At 47.4% G+C, this 16,044-nt stretch overlaps 1 protein-coding gene across 2 annotated transcripts; it reads right to left on the bottom strand.

The window, feature by feature from the left end:
* Window positions 1-818: 818 nt before the first annotated feature.
* Window positions 819-11,590, bottom strand: Grp (gastrin releasing peptide). 2 transcript variants are annotated; one of them, XM_047526966.1, is made up of 3 exons: window positions 11,396-11,590; window positions 5,467-5,694; window positions 819-1,121 (listed from the first exon to the last, which is right to left on the bottom strand). In XM_047526966.1, the coding sequence occupies exons 1-3, from the start codon at window positions 11,532-11,534 to the stop codon at window positions 1,024-1,026; spliced, it is 465 nt and encodes a 154-aa protein (XP_047382922.1). In that variant the 5' UTR covers window positions 11,535-11,590; the 3' UTR covers window positions 819-1,023. The 2 variants fall into 2 exon arrangements, with proteins under 2 accessions (XP_047382922.1, XP_047382923.1); XM_047526967.1 differs by having other exon boundaries at window positions 5,471-5,694.
* Window positions 11,591-16,044: the final 4,454 nt, after the last annotated feature.

Genomic DNA, 16,044 nt, shown 5'->3' with positions numbered 1-16,044 from the left:
AAACCTCTTTAAGTTTTCACATGTGATGGTCCCAAATGAAGAAAGTAAACGTATGTCAAGAGGCTTTGAAATCTGTTGATGGGCAAATGTCGTGATAAAATGGAGCCAGCCACCTGCCAGGTCACCATCTTGGCAAAGGCAAGGAAAGCTCTCAGATTCATCTTAGTCTTTTGCCATGGAACTGGCTAAATCTGACCTGGGGGCTGACTTCTCCTTCAAGATTGGCAAGGAAGTTTTGAGGAAAAACAAACAAACAAAAAATTAGTGAGTGCTACTTGCTAACCATGCTGAACAATGGGTGCTGCAGAAAATCTGTGACTATGGACATTTGGATCCCAAGTTCCATCTGCTGTGTGCCCTGGGGAAAGTCACCTGCCCTCTCTAGTCCTCTGTTGGCTCATCTATTAAATGAGGATATAATCCTCTGCTAATAGGAGTACCATGGAGAAATTAACAATGACATCATCAACTTACCTGGTTGTGGTAAGGATTGACGATAAGGGGATTACTAAGTGACAAGGAGGGCCAGCCAGCCTCCACCTTCAACTTAGCCCATCCGATAGCCATGATAAAGAGACTGGTGAGGTCCTGGAAAGGCCATTAGTCACTCCAAGGCCCTCAGTAAGTGGCCTTTAGAGCCAGAGCTAACGATTGGGCCCAACTGAGTCAGCAAACCCACAAACACACCATCAAGCTATCTGTTCATCTTCAGCACATCTCCTCTAACTTGGACTTGAAATAAAAGAACAACCCGCCCTTCAGACAAGCTTTTACTGGTGTTTAAGCTTTTATTGTGAATGACAGATCGGGGCCCTGGACCTAATGGACAAAGAGCCAAGATGGCAAGCGCTTCGTTGGAAGACTCATTTTGGACAATTGTTCACAGCAAACAAGTTCGAACCGGAAGATGCTGCTTGAAAACCATGGACTTAGTCAAGGTTGAAAGATACAAGAATAGTTAGGTATTCTGCACAAAGGAAATCGCGCTGATCCAGCAGAGGCGATGTTGCGGAAGGCAGTCTCTTAAGGGCTTTGTTTTGCTCCTCTGAGGCCATGGTCACTGTTCCTCAGCTGGGAGTCCCTTCCTTCCCCTGGAGCAGCTGGAGCAGAGGGTCTGCCGCCTTAAAAAATAGCAGAAAGAGTTAAGCAGACATATTAGTGATGCTGAAGTTGAATCCACTGGCAAGAAACCATCAGCGCTAACGGGGAGCTAGTCAGAAAACAAGACGAATCCTTAGGTCAGGCCCAGCCTTCCTAGTTTGGAAACGCGGGAGAGGCAGCGACCTGCCCGCGGGAGCCTTTGGGGTGATTCTGACCACGCAGTGTTTGAGCACCATGGATACCCCCAAGAGAGAAATAGACCCCCACTTTTTGAATTCCTGCATTTGGGGGGGTCTTTGGTTGCATCTGCTTACCTGGCCCCCTGCTGGGATTTCTCAGGCACGTTTTAACCAGTGTTGGAAGTGAAAGTGTAATCCCCAGGAATTTACTTCTAGAGTAGCAGCTGTGGGGTGGGGGGGCGTGGGCTTTCATCCTTCCTTGGCTGACTTTGGCAGAGCTCATTACCCCATAGCGCACGCACAAACCTAGCCGGTAAGTGGTAGTAGTGTGGGCAACTCGGGAAGAGGAGCTAATCGGGGTCTCTGCCAACACTCTAAATTTACTGTGTTTGCTTGCTGCTGCTTCTGCTCGATTTAACAAGACTGAAGAAAGAGAAGTTAGAATTTAAAAATGCTTCTTTGGTCCCATATAGCAACCTTTACCCAATGAGATGAGAAGCTAGAGCTCATTACTCTTCCCAAGGCTCTCTGGCATTTCAGATCCCCAGCTTCCAGAAGAGCCATTTGTTCCTAATAAAGAACCACTGCTATTCTTAGGCCAATGGTTACCTGCCCCGTGGCTCACTATGGTGAGCAAGTGCTAATAAGCCCAGGGCTGGGGTTCAATTCCCACACAGGCCAATTAGCTTTTCTTTCCTCCCCGAGCCCAGGCACTAAGGGCCTATGGGCTGCCAGGCGGCTGGAGTTGAGACCATCCATCTTGCCAGGTGAGCTGCTAGCCACAGAAGGAGTCAGAGACATTGGGGGAGGTGCACAGACACCCCCATAGCTCAAAACATTGGACTGGGAGGGTTGGCACAATGCAGAGTCCCCGGCCAGAGGCGGCTGGGTAAGGAGCTGCCTTCGTTCTTCCTTCATAGAACGGCCAGGGCTGTCAGAGGGCTGTCAGTTACTCTTGATTGTGTGCTGCCTTCTCTGTGGGCCCAGCCTCCTTTGCAGCATTGCAAAGATTAAAGCTTCTCACTGTTCATACTGGTTTGATGGGACAGTGAGAGGGGTCCCTTAAAAGTGAGGACAAACTTGCACACCTACTTCCTTTCCAGAACCGCTTCTGGAATCCATCCCCTCTGCCCCTTCTTCATGTCTTAAAAAGAAAAACCCAAAGCTGCAGAAAACTATGACCTGGGCCCCAATCACAGAAACCCCAAGGCTAACTAACAACATCACCATTACCGGAAGTCAGCACCGTCCGCAGCCACACCCAGGGTTGGGGATTAGGCCCTGAATGCTGTCTTGCTTTATAGACACCATGGGGCAAAAATTCCACTTACTTCAGAAGAGAACTGAAAGGTTCGTGACAAGAGAGAAGGTGAAAAAGGTCAAGGTTAACCTGGGAGATCATGGGCCACTCTTGCTGGCGCCTGTTTGCCATGATCTAGTAGTCCAGAGTCAGTGTACATTCCCACACATCTTCCTGAATTAAGTAAATATCTTTGTCATCAAAACATAGGAAATGCTCTCAGTTTCTAACTACAGTTCTGGGAGAGTTGGCAGCAAGACTTGGTGTTTTATTACTACAGTGGGAGAAGAGAGCATATGTGGGTAGTTTTTAATTTTAAGCAGAGTCCTTCAGCCTCTGAAGCTCCTGCTGCTAATTCTGGCTAAGTTATTAAGCTTCTCTCCAGCACTGCGAGATATATGGATTTCTAATAGAACTATTCTCTCGGCACCCCTTCTTTTTGAATAAGATAATTATGAGATGTTTTCAGTTTTCATAACAACATACTTTCATTGAGGCAGAAGCTCCAAAGCAAGGGGAGTGATAAACTCTCTTGGTCTCTGTTTTGTTTTTCACATTTCTGGAAAATATACCCAAAGCTTGGCACACAGGCTCTGGCCCTGGTTTCACCCGCGAAAAGCTATGTGACTTATCTGCAATTGCTATTTTTCAACCTGAGGTAGAACAAAATGGGTTTTCTAAACGTGTAAAAATAAAAGCAGTGCATAAAAACACAGAGCAAGGCCTGAGTAGGGAAAAACTACCTTTTCAACTTACAACGGGAGAAGTCCCTTTTTTTGTTCAGTGCCAGGGATTAAATCTGGGATGCTTAACCACTGAACCACATCCCCAGTCCTCACCCCTTTTTATTTTTTATTTTAAGAGAGTGTCTTGCTGAGTTGCTTAGGGCGTCTGAGTTGCTGAGACTGGCTTTGAACTCACAATCCTCCTGCCTCAGCCTCTGCGGGGATTACAGGCATGTACCACCCACCTGGTTAGAAGTCCCTTTTTAAGCAGACACTCCCCACTATTGCTCACTCCCTGCATCCTGTAATACTGCCACTCAGAGACCTATTTGCAGCTTTTCTTTCACAACTGTCTTGGAAGCTTTCAATATTTTTCTGAATATTTGAATTTTTCAAAAGATTTCAAAGATGTGAGCCAAGTTCAGGGAATAAAGCAACTTGAACTAGAACTGTTGTTTGGTTCAACAAGTGAAGCACTATAGATGTCTAACACTGGTGGGTGTATTGGGGTAGTAGTATTTTGCAAATCAACTATGAAAGCAAGTCCATTTCAATGTTTGTAGAAATTAATTCTGTTATTTTTGTTATTCTTCAAGCAAAGGAGAAGGCAAAGCATTTGACCAAGAAAAGGCATGGCCAGGTATGGCCGGGAAGCCAATCACAAGTTCTCAGAGCACTTAGCAAGTGATCCTTCAACAAAGAGGGGGCCGGATCACCTAACACCTATCACACAGATGTGACAAGAGACTCCCTCAGGGCTTTGTACTTATCTCTGAATTGGTTGATTTAATGCAGATTTTCTTTTTGAACAAAAGCTGCTAAAGACATTCTCTCTAGGTGCTTCCTGCAACAGATGAGCTTTTAGTTTGCATTTAGCATGAAAAATCCCCAGTAGAGGGAAGAGCAGTGGAACAAAAAATCTCCCTCCAGAGAGGCTGTCTAAGGCTTGGCAAAGCCAGCCAGAGCCTCTGCAAAGGGGCCATCAATCAAAGAGCTAAGCACCATGAACGAGAGAGGCAGGGAGGTCTCCAAGCTCCGTGAGTGTAAAGCAATATTATTTATTGCCAGAAGCAGAGAGGAGCATGGCCTGCTGCTGCATCCTGTATCCTGTGTACCTAAGATCAATAAGGACCATTACCTGGAACGTGGCCTGCACAACACAGACCGTCTGGGGTGGACCCAGCACAGGCTCTTGGCCCAGTTTCACCAGTGAAAAGCTACGTGACTAGTCTGCTTCCTCGTCTTGAGTGGAAGGGCTCAGTCGTAGAGCATGTGCTTAGCATGTGTGAGGCCCTGGGTTCAATCCCTGCTACACCCCCAGACCCCTCCCCTCATATGGAGAGATTAATAGAATCTTCCTCCTACCACTGCTGTGAGCATTAAGTTGAAAAACTGGAGGTAAACTGCTTAGCCCAGTACTTGGATTATAGTGACCACTCAATAAACCAGCCATTATTGTTGTTATTGCAAATATGTTTACCTTTTCTTGTATATTTTATGGAAACTTTATAAAAGTTAGCCATCATCATCTCATTTTCAGTTGCCTTGTTTCTTTGCATAAAATTTATGCTCTACTTTATTTACCGTCTTTGTATCTAAACCTTGAAAGTTTGGTATTGCTATTTCCCCCATCCTCTATAAAATCGTATGCAGGACAAATCAGTTGACCAAGTTTTGGAAATATTAGGATGAAACCTGAGCTAGATGATCTTGGAACCAATAGAAGAAATACCACTCTGCATATAAACAGGAATGCAAACAAGAAGGCTGCCTTCTGAAAAAACATCTAGGAATAGGCTCTTTCCTCCATGGGGCTCATCAAAAATAAACACATCTGTAGTCCCATGGGTTGTACTCAAATAGAGTCTATGGCCTCACTTTTGAAATATCTTGGTAGGGCCATCAATGAGTAACTTCAAATAAACACAACTGCTAATAAAACTCCTAAAGTGAAGTTTTGAAACGACAACTTTTTGGTGGGTTAACAGGAAAAGTAATCTACTATGGCCAAAAGAAAGGACAGCATGGAAATCCTGTACTGATTTGCTCTGCGAGTCTTGGTGTTGGCTGAGCCTGGTGGCTGGTAAGACTTTTATGCTGCCCCTCTTTCCAACTCTTCCCAAACACCTTTCACCCCACTTCTCAAGTATGTTCATCTCACCTACATCTTTAAAGTCGCTGCTCTCCTTTGAATCCCAAGTGGCTTGGCGATTGCCCAGGGGCTTGAGTTGAGGTGGCTGATGGCTTCTGTCCCCCTCAGCCTGTATGAGGCCCAGCAAATTCCTTGCAGCCTCTTCCCACAGCACATACCCCCTCAGGTGCTGCTTCAGACCATCTTCCTGGGGCAAGTAGGGGGACTCTCCTGTGCTCTTTTTCCCCATTAAGTGTCCTGCAAAAACAAAACCAAACCAAGATGCCACATGTTTAACCAAGGGGAATGAATGAAGGAGAAAGCTAAAAGGATACCAGTTGTGTCTGTGCTCTTTCCTCCTAAATGCAGAGCAAGTAGCATTGTACTATTAGGAGTTGGTTCATACAAATGGCAGATATTGCTCGACGTTAAAAACGTGCAACGAGGTGAAGAGAATTCAGAACTGTAACCCAGGAGCCCTGGCGTGGTAGTCAGTTTTCATTGCTGTGACCAAAATACCTTACAAGAACAACTTAGAAGGGTCAAGGTTTATTTTGGCTCATGATTTCAGAGGTTTAGTCCATGGTCTGTCAAGTCCTCTGTTCTGGGCCCAAGGTGAGGCAGACTATCATGGCAGAAGGACTGGCAGAGGAACATTGCTCCTCTAATGGAAGCCAAGAAGTAGAAATAAGGGAAGAGGAAGGGACACGAGAGAAGATGCGCCCTTCCAGGGCACACCCCAGTGACCCACGTCCTCCAGTCACGCCCCATAAGTCTACAGTTACTACCCAGTTGGTCCATCCAAACGAGAATGGACCGATGAGGTTCCAACTCTCATAATTCAATCGTTTCACCTCGGAACATTTTCCTGCATTAACACAGGAGCTTCTGCGGGGACACCTCACATCCAAGCCATAACACCTGGGTTTGTTCCATCATTTCTATTAACTAGCCAGGTGACCTCAGCCAAGTAGTTTAACATCCTGGTCTTCAATTTTCTCAACTATAAAATTAATAGGGTGAGCTAGATTAAATCTAAGGAACCTTCCAAATCTCAAATTCTATCATCAATTCTGTGTGCGCCAAATTCTATTCCCAATTGAAAGATGGGCTTTAAACATCTTCCTCCGCCAATTCTGAATTGCTGCTGAAAATGAAAGTCTTGGTGTGTTTCTTTGTGTGATTAAAAAAAAAGAAAAGAAAAAAGAAAAGTGAGGCTTTCTTCTTATCTTTAATACAAATGTACCAAAGGAATTTTTCATTTAAACTTTCTGAAAATTTTAGCTGAGATTGAGTCTAGGAAACTTCACCTGGAAATGATTAGTGAAGTGTGTAATGAAAACAAGTTGAAAGCAAATTCTGACTAACACTTGGCAGTCACATAAATGCAGGGGTTTCTCTTGGGTGTCTGAAAGGGTCAGTGAGTGTCTCTCAGAGACCTCAGGGATATACACCTGCTGTACAAATAAAGCTGCTGTTAAGGAGGTCAAAGCCCTGAAAACAGGGACTTTCACATTTGTGAAGATAACAGAGTCAGATGGGGAATTCACCATCTGTGTTCTTAACACTAACCCATTGCTTAAGCTACACACCTATATTGTCTTATTTACTTCTACTTTCTCCTGCCCCATCTCTCTGAAATTAGACCTTTAACTCTGAAATTTCTAACGTGAATCAAAGTGTTGTGTTTTTTTAAATTTAAAGCATATACTGGATAAAGTTCTTGTGGTCCCCACATAGACTGGCACTAGAAATATACAAGACAAATGTCAGAAAGAATATTTGAAAGACCTTCAGTCACTTATAAGAGGTCCCCTCCAGAACACTCTCCACCAACAAAGAAGCCTCATCATAACTTCATCACTGTCATAGATACTCCAGTTGACAGGTTCCAGGATGTTTAAATGGGGATTTTTTTCATTCAATTCATACCATAATAGGTTTTACTGTAATAGGTTTGGTGAAAATGAGACTTATCAGAGGTCACACAGACATAAGCAAAGGTCCCTAGGATTAAGGTCAGCTCAGAGTCCAAAGTCCATTACATTGTTTCAAAGTGTCTTTTAACTTCCTAAAACTACAAGGAAGCAGCGCATCATTCCAGGGGCTGGATAAAAGGTTAAGGTCTTCGAAAGGCCTTCTAAAGTTATAAAAAGGAATAGGGACTGTATATTAATCATGGCTCATTATGTAAATGAGAAAAATTAATTCAGTATTAGGGAGACTTCGAATGAGATTTTCAGTGTAATCCTTGCTAAGTCACTTACAACATGAGACTTCACATGATTTTAAGACCCTATTGAGATCAATTTCCCAACTGAAGCACTGGAATCCTGAATGCTTAGCTCTTTGCTTATCTGCGTGGTCAACCTGGTGCCTGGATATCCATCCACTAAATAACCTTGCACTCGGCTATAACAGTGATTATGTTGCACAACTTCCCAGGAAGTTCTGATGCATCAGCTTCATTTATGTGGAGGAAATTGAATCATGATGATTGGGAGGCAGGATTGGAACCCTGATGCTCCCAGTAATGACCTCAGGCACTCTTGCCCTCCCTAATTGCCTATCATCTAGTCAGGATGCTGGAAATGAGAAAGGAGTTATTGACGATGAAACAGAGGAGTGATGGAGATATTTTTTTTTTTACAAATAAGAACTTTATTTTTGTCATGGTGAAATAATTTTGTGAACTTTCTATAATGGGAGGATAAAGTCATCACCCATTCTGTGATCAATTTAACACAGATCCTTGTGACGCTAGGCTGAATTTCATGCGTGGTGGGTGTGTGATGTTCAACTCCCCATTGCTAGATCTACAAGCTGGTTATTAAGGAAAGCACGTTATCTGTAACACCCCAGAGAAGCACTCATTTCCTGGGTCCTATTTCACTTTGGCGCTGGCTACTGTCAACCAAATCATTGTCTCCATGGCAACATGGATGATATGCCCACTTCTACCTCTCCTCCCATCATCATCTGTCACATGTCCATATCAAAATAATGGAGATCTCAGCATAGACAAAAGACAGCATTTGCAAAATAAAGCCTTGGTCAGAGAGAGTTGGTGGTGGAAAGCTTCTGTTGCTTCTTTTTAATCATTTTAAAATACCACTGATGGGCAGGTTTGAATTTCCTTGAAGTCAAAATTTGAAAATTATCCTAAGTGAAGAAAATATACATCAAGATACAGATTAAAGGGTTGAGTACTTCTAAGAACTAGTTTTTTCTGGAGTTTTTATTTTTTGTTTTTGTTTTTGTTTTTGTTTTTCTGTGGCTGGGGATTGAATCCTGGCCCTTGTGCATACTAAGCAAGTACCTTACCATTGAGCTACAGTTCCCCCATCCCTGGAGCCACACTTTAAATTTCACAGTTTCTGAGCCAGCACTGCAGCTGGATAGTGGTGCTTCAAGCCACTCTGCAGCTGGATAGTGGTGCTTCCCAAGTCAACCTTCTGGGACAAACATCACATCAAAGAGCCACCACTAGGAACATTTTATGGAAGCATTGAGAATAGTTGCCAGAGTTAGGTTGACACGTATTTTCATTGCAGAAATGTGGACATCAAGCCACAGAGGAATGTGCTACATTTCCAGCTGTTAGCTCCTTTTCCATGGCTGCACCATGCTTTTCTCAACTGGAAGGAGCAATTCAGTTAACAGGCCTGCAAATGCATGCTGATAGCTTCCTTGTGGACAGCAACGCATGTCCTTAGTTTTGCACTAATTACAACTAAACTGCATGTCTTTGTGATTGGAGAGGATTGACAATGTTTGGAGATAATTGAAAGCTAAACTGGAAACTTAACATCATTTGTCCCTGCCAATGTTCTTATTCCAATATTGGTATGTGTACCCACAACAAACTTTTAAAATGCACAAGATAATTTTTGGCTGAAATGTTATACTCTTCTTGACCGCGCTCTTTCCTGGCTCTTCCTCACACCCTGGGGAAAAGGAGAAGGGTGCATTTGAGAATAAATTTTGAAGTGGCCTTTGGGGTTGCTGCTGGTCTGTGTACTTTTGGGTTACCACTACAAATGATGAATAAATGCAGACACACTAAGTACCTGGGGACAGACATGCTCCAGAACTATAGCAAAACGGGGTGGGCCTAGCTTGCACCAGAAATGTTGGCCTACTTTTGGCCCTCAGGGCTTACCTCACGGAAGGCCCTTTTAGTATAAAAATACAGATGAGGAATAAATACAGATGGAAATCGGGAAGGCTCACTCCACTTTTCCTCCTCCTGACTGGCGGCTAGATCAGACAACAGCCACTTGATTTAGGCTCCCAGAAACCCTTGTTAAGAATTACCAATTCTAAGTTTGAGTTCTTTTACCCTTCTTAGTGGCCTTTATTCTGGACAGGGTTTCTCACTCTCACCCAGGCCAATCACTCCTTTAACATCAGGCTCCTGGTTTCCTCCAGGTCCGCGGAGATCACAAATCCTCTCAACCCTGGAAACAGGATGATACTAATAGCAACGACCAAAATTGCTCTGTGGCAACTCGCTGCTCTCACTCTGACAAAACCACTGGCAACACAGAGACCCAGGAAGCCAGTTCCAGCCTCACCCCTACCCCCAAATTCCTCCTCCTCCTCTTGGAAGAAGATTCATATTTGAAATAGCAAGTACTTTTCCAACACGCTGTTTCCGGTCCTAAGTAGTTGACTAAGAAAATAGTGCACCTCCCCCTTTGTGCGTTCTCTCCTCTCTCTCTCTCTCTCTCTCTCTCTCTCTCTCTCTCTCTCTCTCTCTCTCTCTCTCTTTCTCTCTCTCTCTTTCACACACACACACACACACACACACACACACACACACGCACACTCACATCTCTTTAGAGATGGGCCAGCTCCCAGATTGAGGTTGGAGCAGTAGGCTGCGATGGGGGGCGGGGGGAGTTTGGGAGGTTATGCTTAGCGAGGCCCAAGGGCCCACGGGTGATAGGAGATCGCGAACTGCGGGGCGGCTGCCCACTACCAGTTGTTGCGGGTGTGCCCTCGGCAGACCCCCGACCCGGCAGGCGCTCTCCCGACCGGCTCCGCCAGCCACGAAGGCAGTCTCTTCCGCCGTGGTTCCAGGAACCGGGACAAGGGAATCACCCAGTCTGTGTCCGGAGAGCAGGATGTTGGCGGAGGAAATGTGAAAGAAGCTAAGGTAGAGGGCGAAATCGTGCGTTTAGAGAGACTGAGAAAGAGCAAGGGCTCTAGGAGCGAAAAAGGCCAGGGTGCACACTGAGAGCTGGCGGGATTCCTGTAGGGCGGAGCCCGTGGACTGGAAAGAGAGAGGGTGGGCGAAAGGACCGGGGAAATAGTATCTGTCAAGGAAAGAGCAGGACTGAGACAACTCAGGCGAGCCACAGACAGTAGAAATTCAGGCACTGCTAGCTGAGCAGATTTGAAACCCAGGGCAGGAGCGCTGCGCCCCTGGTCCCCACACCTGTGGCTTTGCGGGGCGCAACCTCGCAGCGGGGACTCCTGCCCAAGCCGGCGAGAGTCGAGGCCGCCTGGTTACCAGGCAGGACTCAGAGACGCGATCCGGAGACCTCGATCCCCAAAGTCGTTCAAGGAGAGACCCATGCCAGACCGGGTGGAGATTAGGAGGAAAAAGGGAAGTGTTGGATATGTGGAGGAAAGATAAGCTGAGCGTAGGGCTGGGATATTTGGAGAGCTGCACGCTGGCTCCAGCGCCCTAAGGAAGAAGCGGTGCGCACCCACGCAGAGCAAGCGGGAAAGGATTCAGGGACCAGTCTGCGGTTAAAGACCCAGTCTTCCCGGGACGGGAAAAGTGGGCTGGAATTTGGGAGATCGGGTAGGTGTTTCAGTAGAAAGGTCGGAGCAAACCCAAGACCCACAGCCCGGCAGCAAAAACGCTGAGATGCGGAGACAAGTCCCCTCCGGCTGGCTGATCCCTCCGGGGACAAGAGCGCACGGCTCTTGCGGCCAGGACACTCACCCACCGCCCAGTGATTGCCGCGCGGGTACATCTTGGCCAGCACTGTCCCTCCGCCCACCGGCGCCGGGGCTGCTGGCCCCAGGGGCGCCTGGCAGAGGACCAGCGCCAACAGGACCAGTGGGAGCTCGGGGCCGCGCATGATGCTGGCGGGAAGCCCTTGTATTGCTGCCGCGAGGCTGGGCGAGGTTGGGCGTAGAGTGCGCTCCCCGCGCGGAGCAGAGACTGGAGGACTGGACCTCGGAGGAGCTCCGCCACCGCCGCCCGCGCCACTGCTGCAGTCTCCACTAGGGCCCCGACTTTATATGGAAGCGGGGCGGGGGGGCTGGGGGGCTCTTCCACCACGGACCAGAGCGCTCTGACGTCTCCCTATAGCGAGCCGGGGCGCCCGGACTCCTGGCCCGGGAAATCATCCATCTCCCCGCGAGTGAGGAAGAGGCTGAGTGTACAGTGCCCCCTCTCCCTTCCCCTAGTAGTCGCGCCCGCCTTCCCCACTTCGGATTAGATCCACGCATCCTCGACGCCTTCGCGCCAACACAATTTAGTGAACTCCTCGCTCTCTGGCCTCACCTGTCTCCCGCTTTTGCTGCGCTCGCATCCAGCAAGGGAGAGAGCAGCGACCGGCGGCCTGATCTCAGTGGGTAGAAAGGGAGACCTCGGAGGATGGACGTTTTGTGAGTGGGCTTTGCTGAGGGTGTTGGAACGGTGATTGCAGAGTACTCTGATGTTCCAGACCTTTCCCTGCCAGGGACAACCTCCTGGAGGTCCCAGCCAGAGACCTCCGGGCTGGCCTCCCTCCCGCGGATCTCCGCTCCGCCCCGCCCCGCCCCTAGCATCGGTGTCTTCCTCCACCACGGTTTTCCCAGGCGCACCTGCCCACTCCTGCCGCGAGATGGAGAATGGAGCGGAAGACCCGCTTTGTGAACAGAGAGAACGCTAGTTCGACTAACACATGGTCCCTTTCACAGCACATTTCTTCCATGTAATAGAGAAGGAAACTGCTCTTCTGCTGATTTCCCCAGGCTGCGCCTACGGGAAAGCTCAAACTGCCCCTCAACGGTCACTGCCGCATGCCCAGCTCTCTAGAGTTGCTCATTTTCCCCCTGCTCTTCCAGTTCTCAGGTCTCTAAAGACTGTTCACCCGCCCCATTCCTGAACATTTAAATGCCATGACTGTTAAGCGGACTCGCGCCATAGCAATGGGACAATAAATAGAAGCTGGTAGGATGCTGTTGCCCACATTTTGGCCGCCAGAGCTGGTCCTGTGGTTGTGCTTGTAATAGGTGAGGTCTAGTCCTCACCAAGGGCTGGAGAATTGCCTCCCTGGTGGGTCTTTAGAATTCCCTATCCACAAGGTGTTGACACGGATGAAGCTGAAAATGTACATTTTGGTCTGAGTGTTGATTGAATACATTTGTGCCTTTCTGAGGAGAGCACACACAACGCATTGAATGACTGAATATTAAAACACGTTTCTCCATGCATGTGTCTGGCTCTAAGGGGGAAAATGATCATTTTACAAGCCTTATTAGTAGCCAAAGAAATACAATAATACTACCCCAGGGAGTGATCCAAGTGAAAATCAAAAGGAAAGAGTACAGTTGGCTTAGATTCCATCTCTATTGGGTTCCCAGCCTCTGCACTGAGTCTCCAGCTCCTCTGTGAGCAGATGTTGCACTGACAGGTGACTGATCATCCACAGCTCGCTGCCTCCCACTGGATGAGCTTGCTTGAACACAGGGACTTGGGCTTGCTCCTCTGCATGCCCACAGAGTGCCTGGATCACAGTGGTGCTCAACAAGTATTTGATGAATGAACAGCTCATCTAAGGTGTGCTTAGGCCTAATGCCTAATACAACCCGAGTCTTCAAAGGAACACTGAACTCTTTTCTCTCCACATTAACTTGTAGAAAAAAAAGTCCTTCCCACTTAGTTCAACCAAGAACATTTTAGAATCTTCTAAATGATGTTTCCTCCTTATGAAACTAAGGGAAACCCACTGTGGAAATACTCAATTATAGGAATAGTTCTACAGAAAGCACTTTTCTGCTCATGCAGGCGACACACACGTGTGTGTGCGTGCGTGCATGCGCATGCACATGGGCAGTGCAGGATGTATCTGGGCCCCTCCATTCACCTTAGTTCTTGCTCTCAATATCCCCAGCCCACAGGCTTTCTGCCAGCAGGCTAAGGCTGGGCCATGTGACTTATTTTGACATCCTCTAAGAGGATGCATCAGTGTTGTTCAGTATGCACTCACAGTGCCCAGCCCAGTCCTAGGCACAGAGAAGGGAATCAATAGATCAGTGGAGGTGAGCCCAATTCCCTAGCCAGAGAAGACAATGATTTGTTGTCATAGAATGAAACCATTGCATACTTGATTCAGCTGGTATGAATGAGCTCCAACAGATCCTGCTTGGATGCCTTTCACAATGCCTTTTAAAGTCCTCATCGAAGTATGCCAGGTAGAGGCGATCAATTATACTGTCTTGGTTAGGGGAAATTTAACTGCTGTGAGAAACGGATCTCACTGCAAGGACCCATCTGAGAGAGAAGTTGGTCCCCTGCCCCTAGCTTTTTTTTTTTTTTTTTTTTTCTTCTGTCCAGGGCAGATATCAGGTTGGCAGGCCCTTCTGTTCCTCATGGATATTCAGGAGCCCAAATCCATGCCATCCTGTGCCTCTGCCATTCCCCAGAGCAGTACTGCCCAAAGGATTAGCCCGCAGGGAGCTTAGAAGAGTGTGTCAGAATGCAAATGGATGCACCGCTTCCTTCACAGAGAACGTCATGCCCTGGGAAAAAACTGTCAAGTGAACGAAGCAATGGTCTGCTGATTCATGGTCTGGCACAAGCCCTCGGCTCACTGTGGATGGATACAAGAAGCTGGTCCGTTGAACCACACGTGATTGCCTCTGTCCTACAGCACTGTCCCTGTCTGCAAGGCCTGGGTGGCAGCTGGCAGGACAGGGAAGGAGGAGGAGGCATGCCCACTGTCTTACTATACCAGTTCCAATGTAGTTCTGACCTCTTCTGCTCATGTTCCTTTGGGTAGACGTCAGCCACATGGTCACAGGTAATTGCAAGAGGGTTGGGGGTTGTGGTTGACTGTCAGTGATGGACTTGGCCCTGAGTGCAGCACTGTGAAAGAAGGAACCAGTGAGGTTTGATGACAGCTAAGAATCTGCCAGAACCAACCTGGAGTGTCTGAGGCATTGAGGAAGCTTACAACTTTTACTTGATAAAATAAAACTAAATTCTACAAGGTTGTTTAGGAGGGGAGTCCTCTCATAGGGAATCAGCAACTTGACCTTGAACCACCTCCTCCACCCCAAAGTTATAGTCCTCTTAGGGGTTCTATTGCTGCCACCATGGGCAGTACTCCTTCGGCTCATTGGGTTGCCGTTGCACAAACTAGGACACCTCTTTCTCGAATCTTCCATTAGGAACATCTAATCTAATTTATTTTTAAAGGAACTGTATCATTTAGCCACTTCCAAAAAAGTGCTGTGTGACAAGCAGCAGGCCACAGTGAGATTTCTTTTTCCTGTGTGTGCAGTGGGGCTGGTGCTGCTCTGCCAGTTGCATGTGGGTTCTGTTGGTCTTGGCTCCAGGCCAACGTTGGGCTTGGGTTTAGGTGCCTGCACATGGTGTTCATCCTGTTGGAACCAACCAGCTGGCATGAGCATGTTCCTCTCCTGGCAGGGCAGAGGTCACAATCAGCAGGGCTCCCAAAGACCTGAACTTAGGACTCACAGGCTGTCATTTCACCCTTGTGTTATTGGGAATCACATGCAAGCCACGTGGGCAAGATCACAGCCAAAATGTGGGGAAGCATGCACCAGGGAGCAGAGGAGGTTGCCAAGGCAAGGAAAGGTAAACTGGGGTGTATGGCCAGCGGAGTAGAGGGAGACAGATACAGAGTGACATCCTGCAAAAGAATCTGGCCAACAGGAAGGCGTTTATTCACCCTTGGCTTAGCATCACCCTTGGGGTGGGAGGGTGTGTAGGACCATAGCCCTGAGGGCCTTTCTCTAGAACTTCATGTGGCATTTTCTAGGAAATGCAATGTCTGTTTCTCCTGGTGCTTTCTCTATTCCTTCTGGCATGAAATGCATGTCTTTTCACATTTCTATAGATTTCAGGTCAGTCTGTGCCATGACTTTTCTCTTCCAGAAATCATAGCTCTATGATGTGATATTTGAGGGGGTTCCCCCAAAACTGAATGGTCCAATTTAATCAGGCCTGTTTGTGTGCTGAAAAGAGACCCACTTAAGTTAGCTCAAGCAAAGTGGGATTTGTTCTAAGAACACTCTGGGAATGTCAGGAACCCAAGACAGGAACTGTGTGGCTCATTTGAGTCTACGTGAAACTGGAACTAGTCCCTAGGTCCCCCATAGCCATACTTCATGTGTGTTTCCTCCTCTGTGTGTTGCTCCATTCTCCTCTCTGCAGACTTAATTTCAGGCCCACTGTGCATTCCCATTCCCACGAAACTTCAGCCTGCTCTGCAGCTGGCTGCTCCTACCCCAATGCCTCCTGTAATGGGGCCACTTTCCACATAGCCTCCTAACTTCTGCTTCTACTGGAAACTGCCTCTGTCTTTCAGTTTCCTGACTCCAGATTTCTAAGAGAAATATGATCGGCCTATCTAT

The sequence above is a fragment of the Sciurus carolinensis genome, chromosome 15, assembly GCF_902686445.1.
Source record: "Sciurus carolinensis chromosome 15, mSciCar1.2, whole genome shotgun sequence".
NCBI classification, from domain to species: Eukaryota; Metazoa; Chordata; class Mammalia; order Rodentia; family Sciuridae; genus Sciurus; species Sciurus carolinensis.
This window is presented reverse-complemented; position numbering and strand designations above follow the sequence as displayed.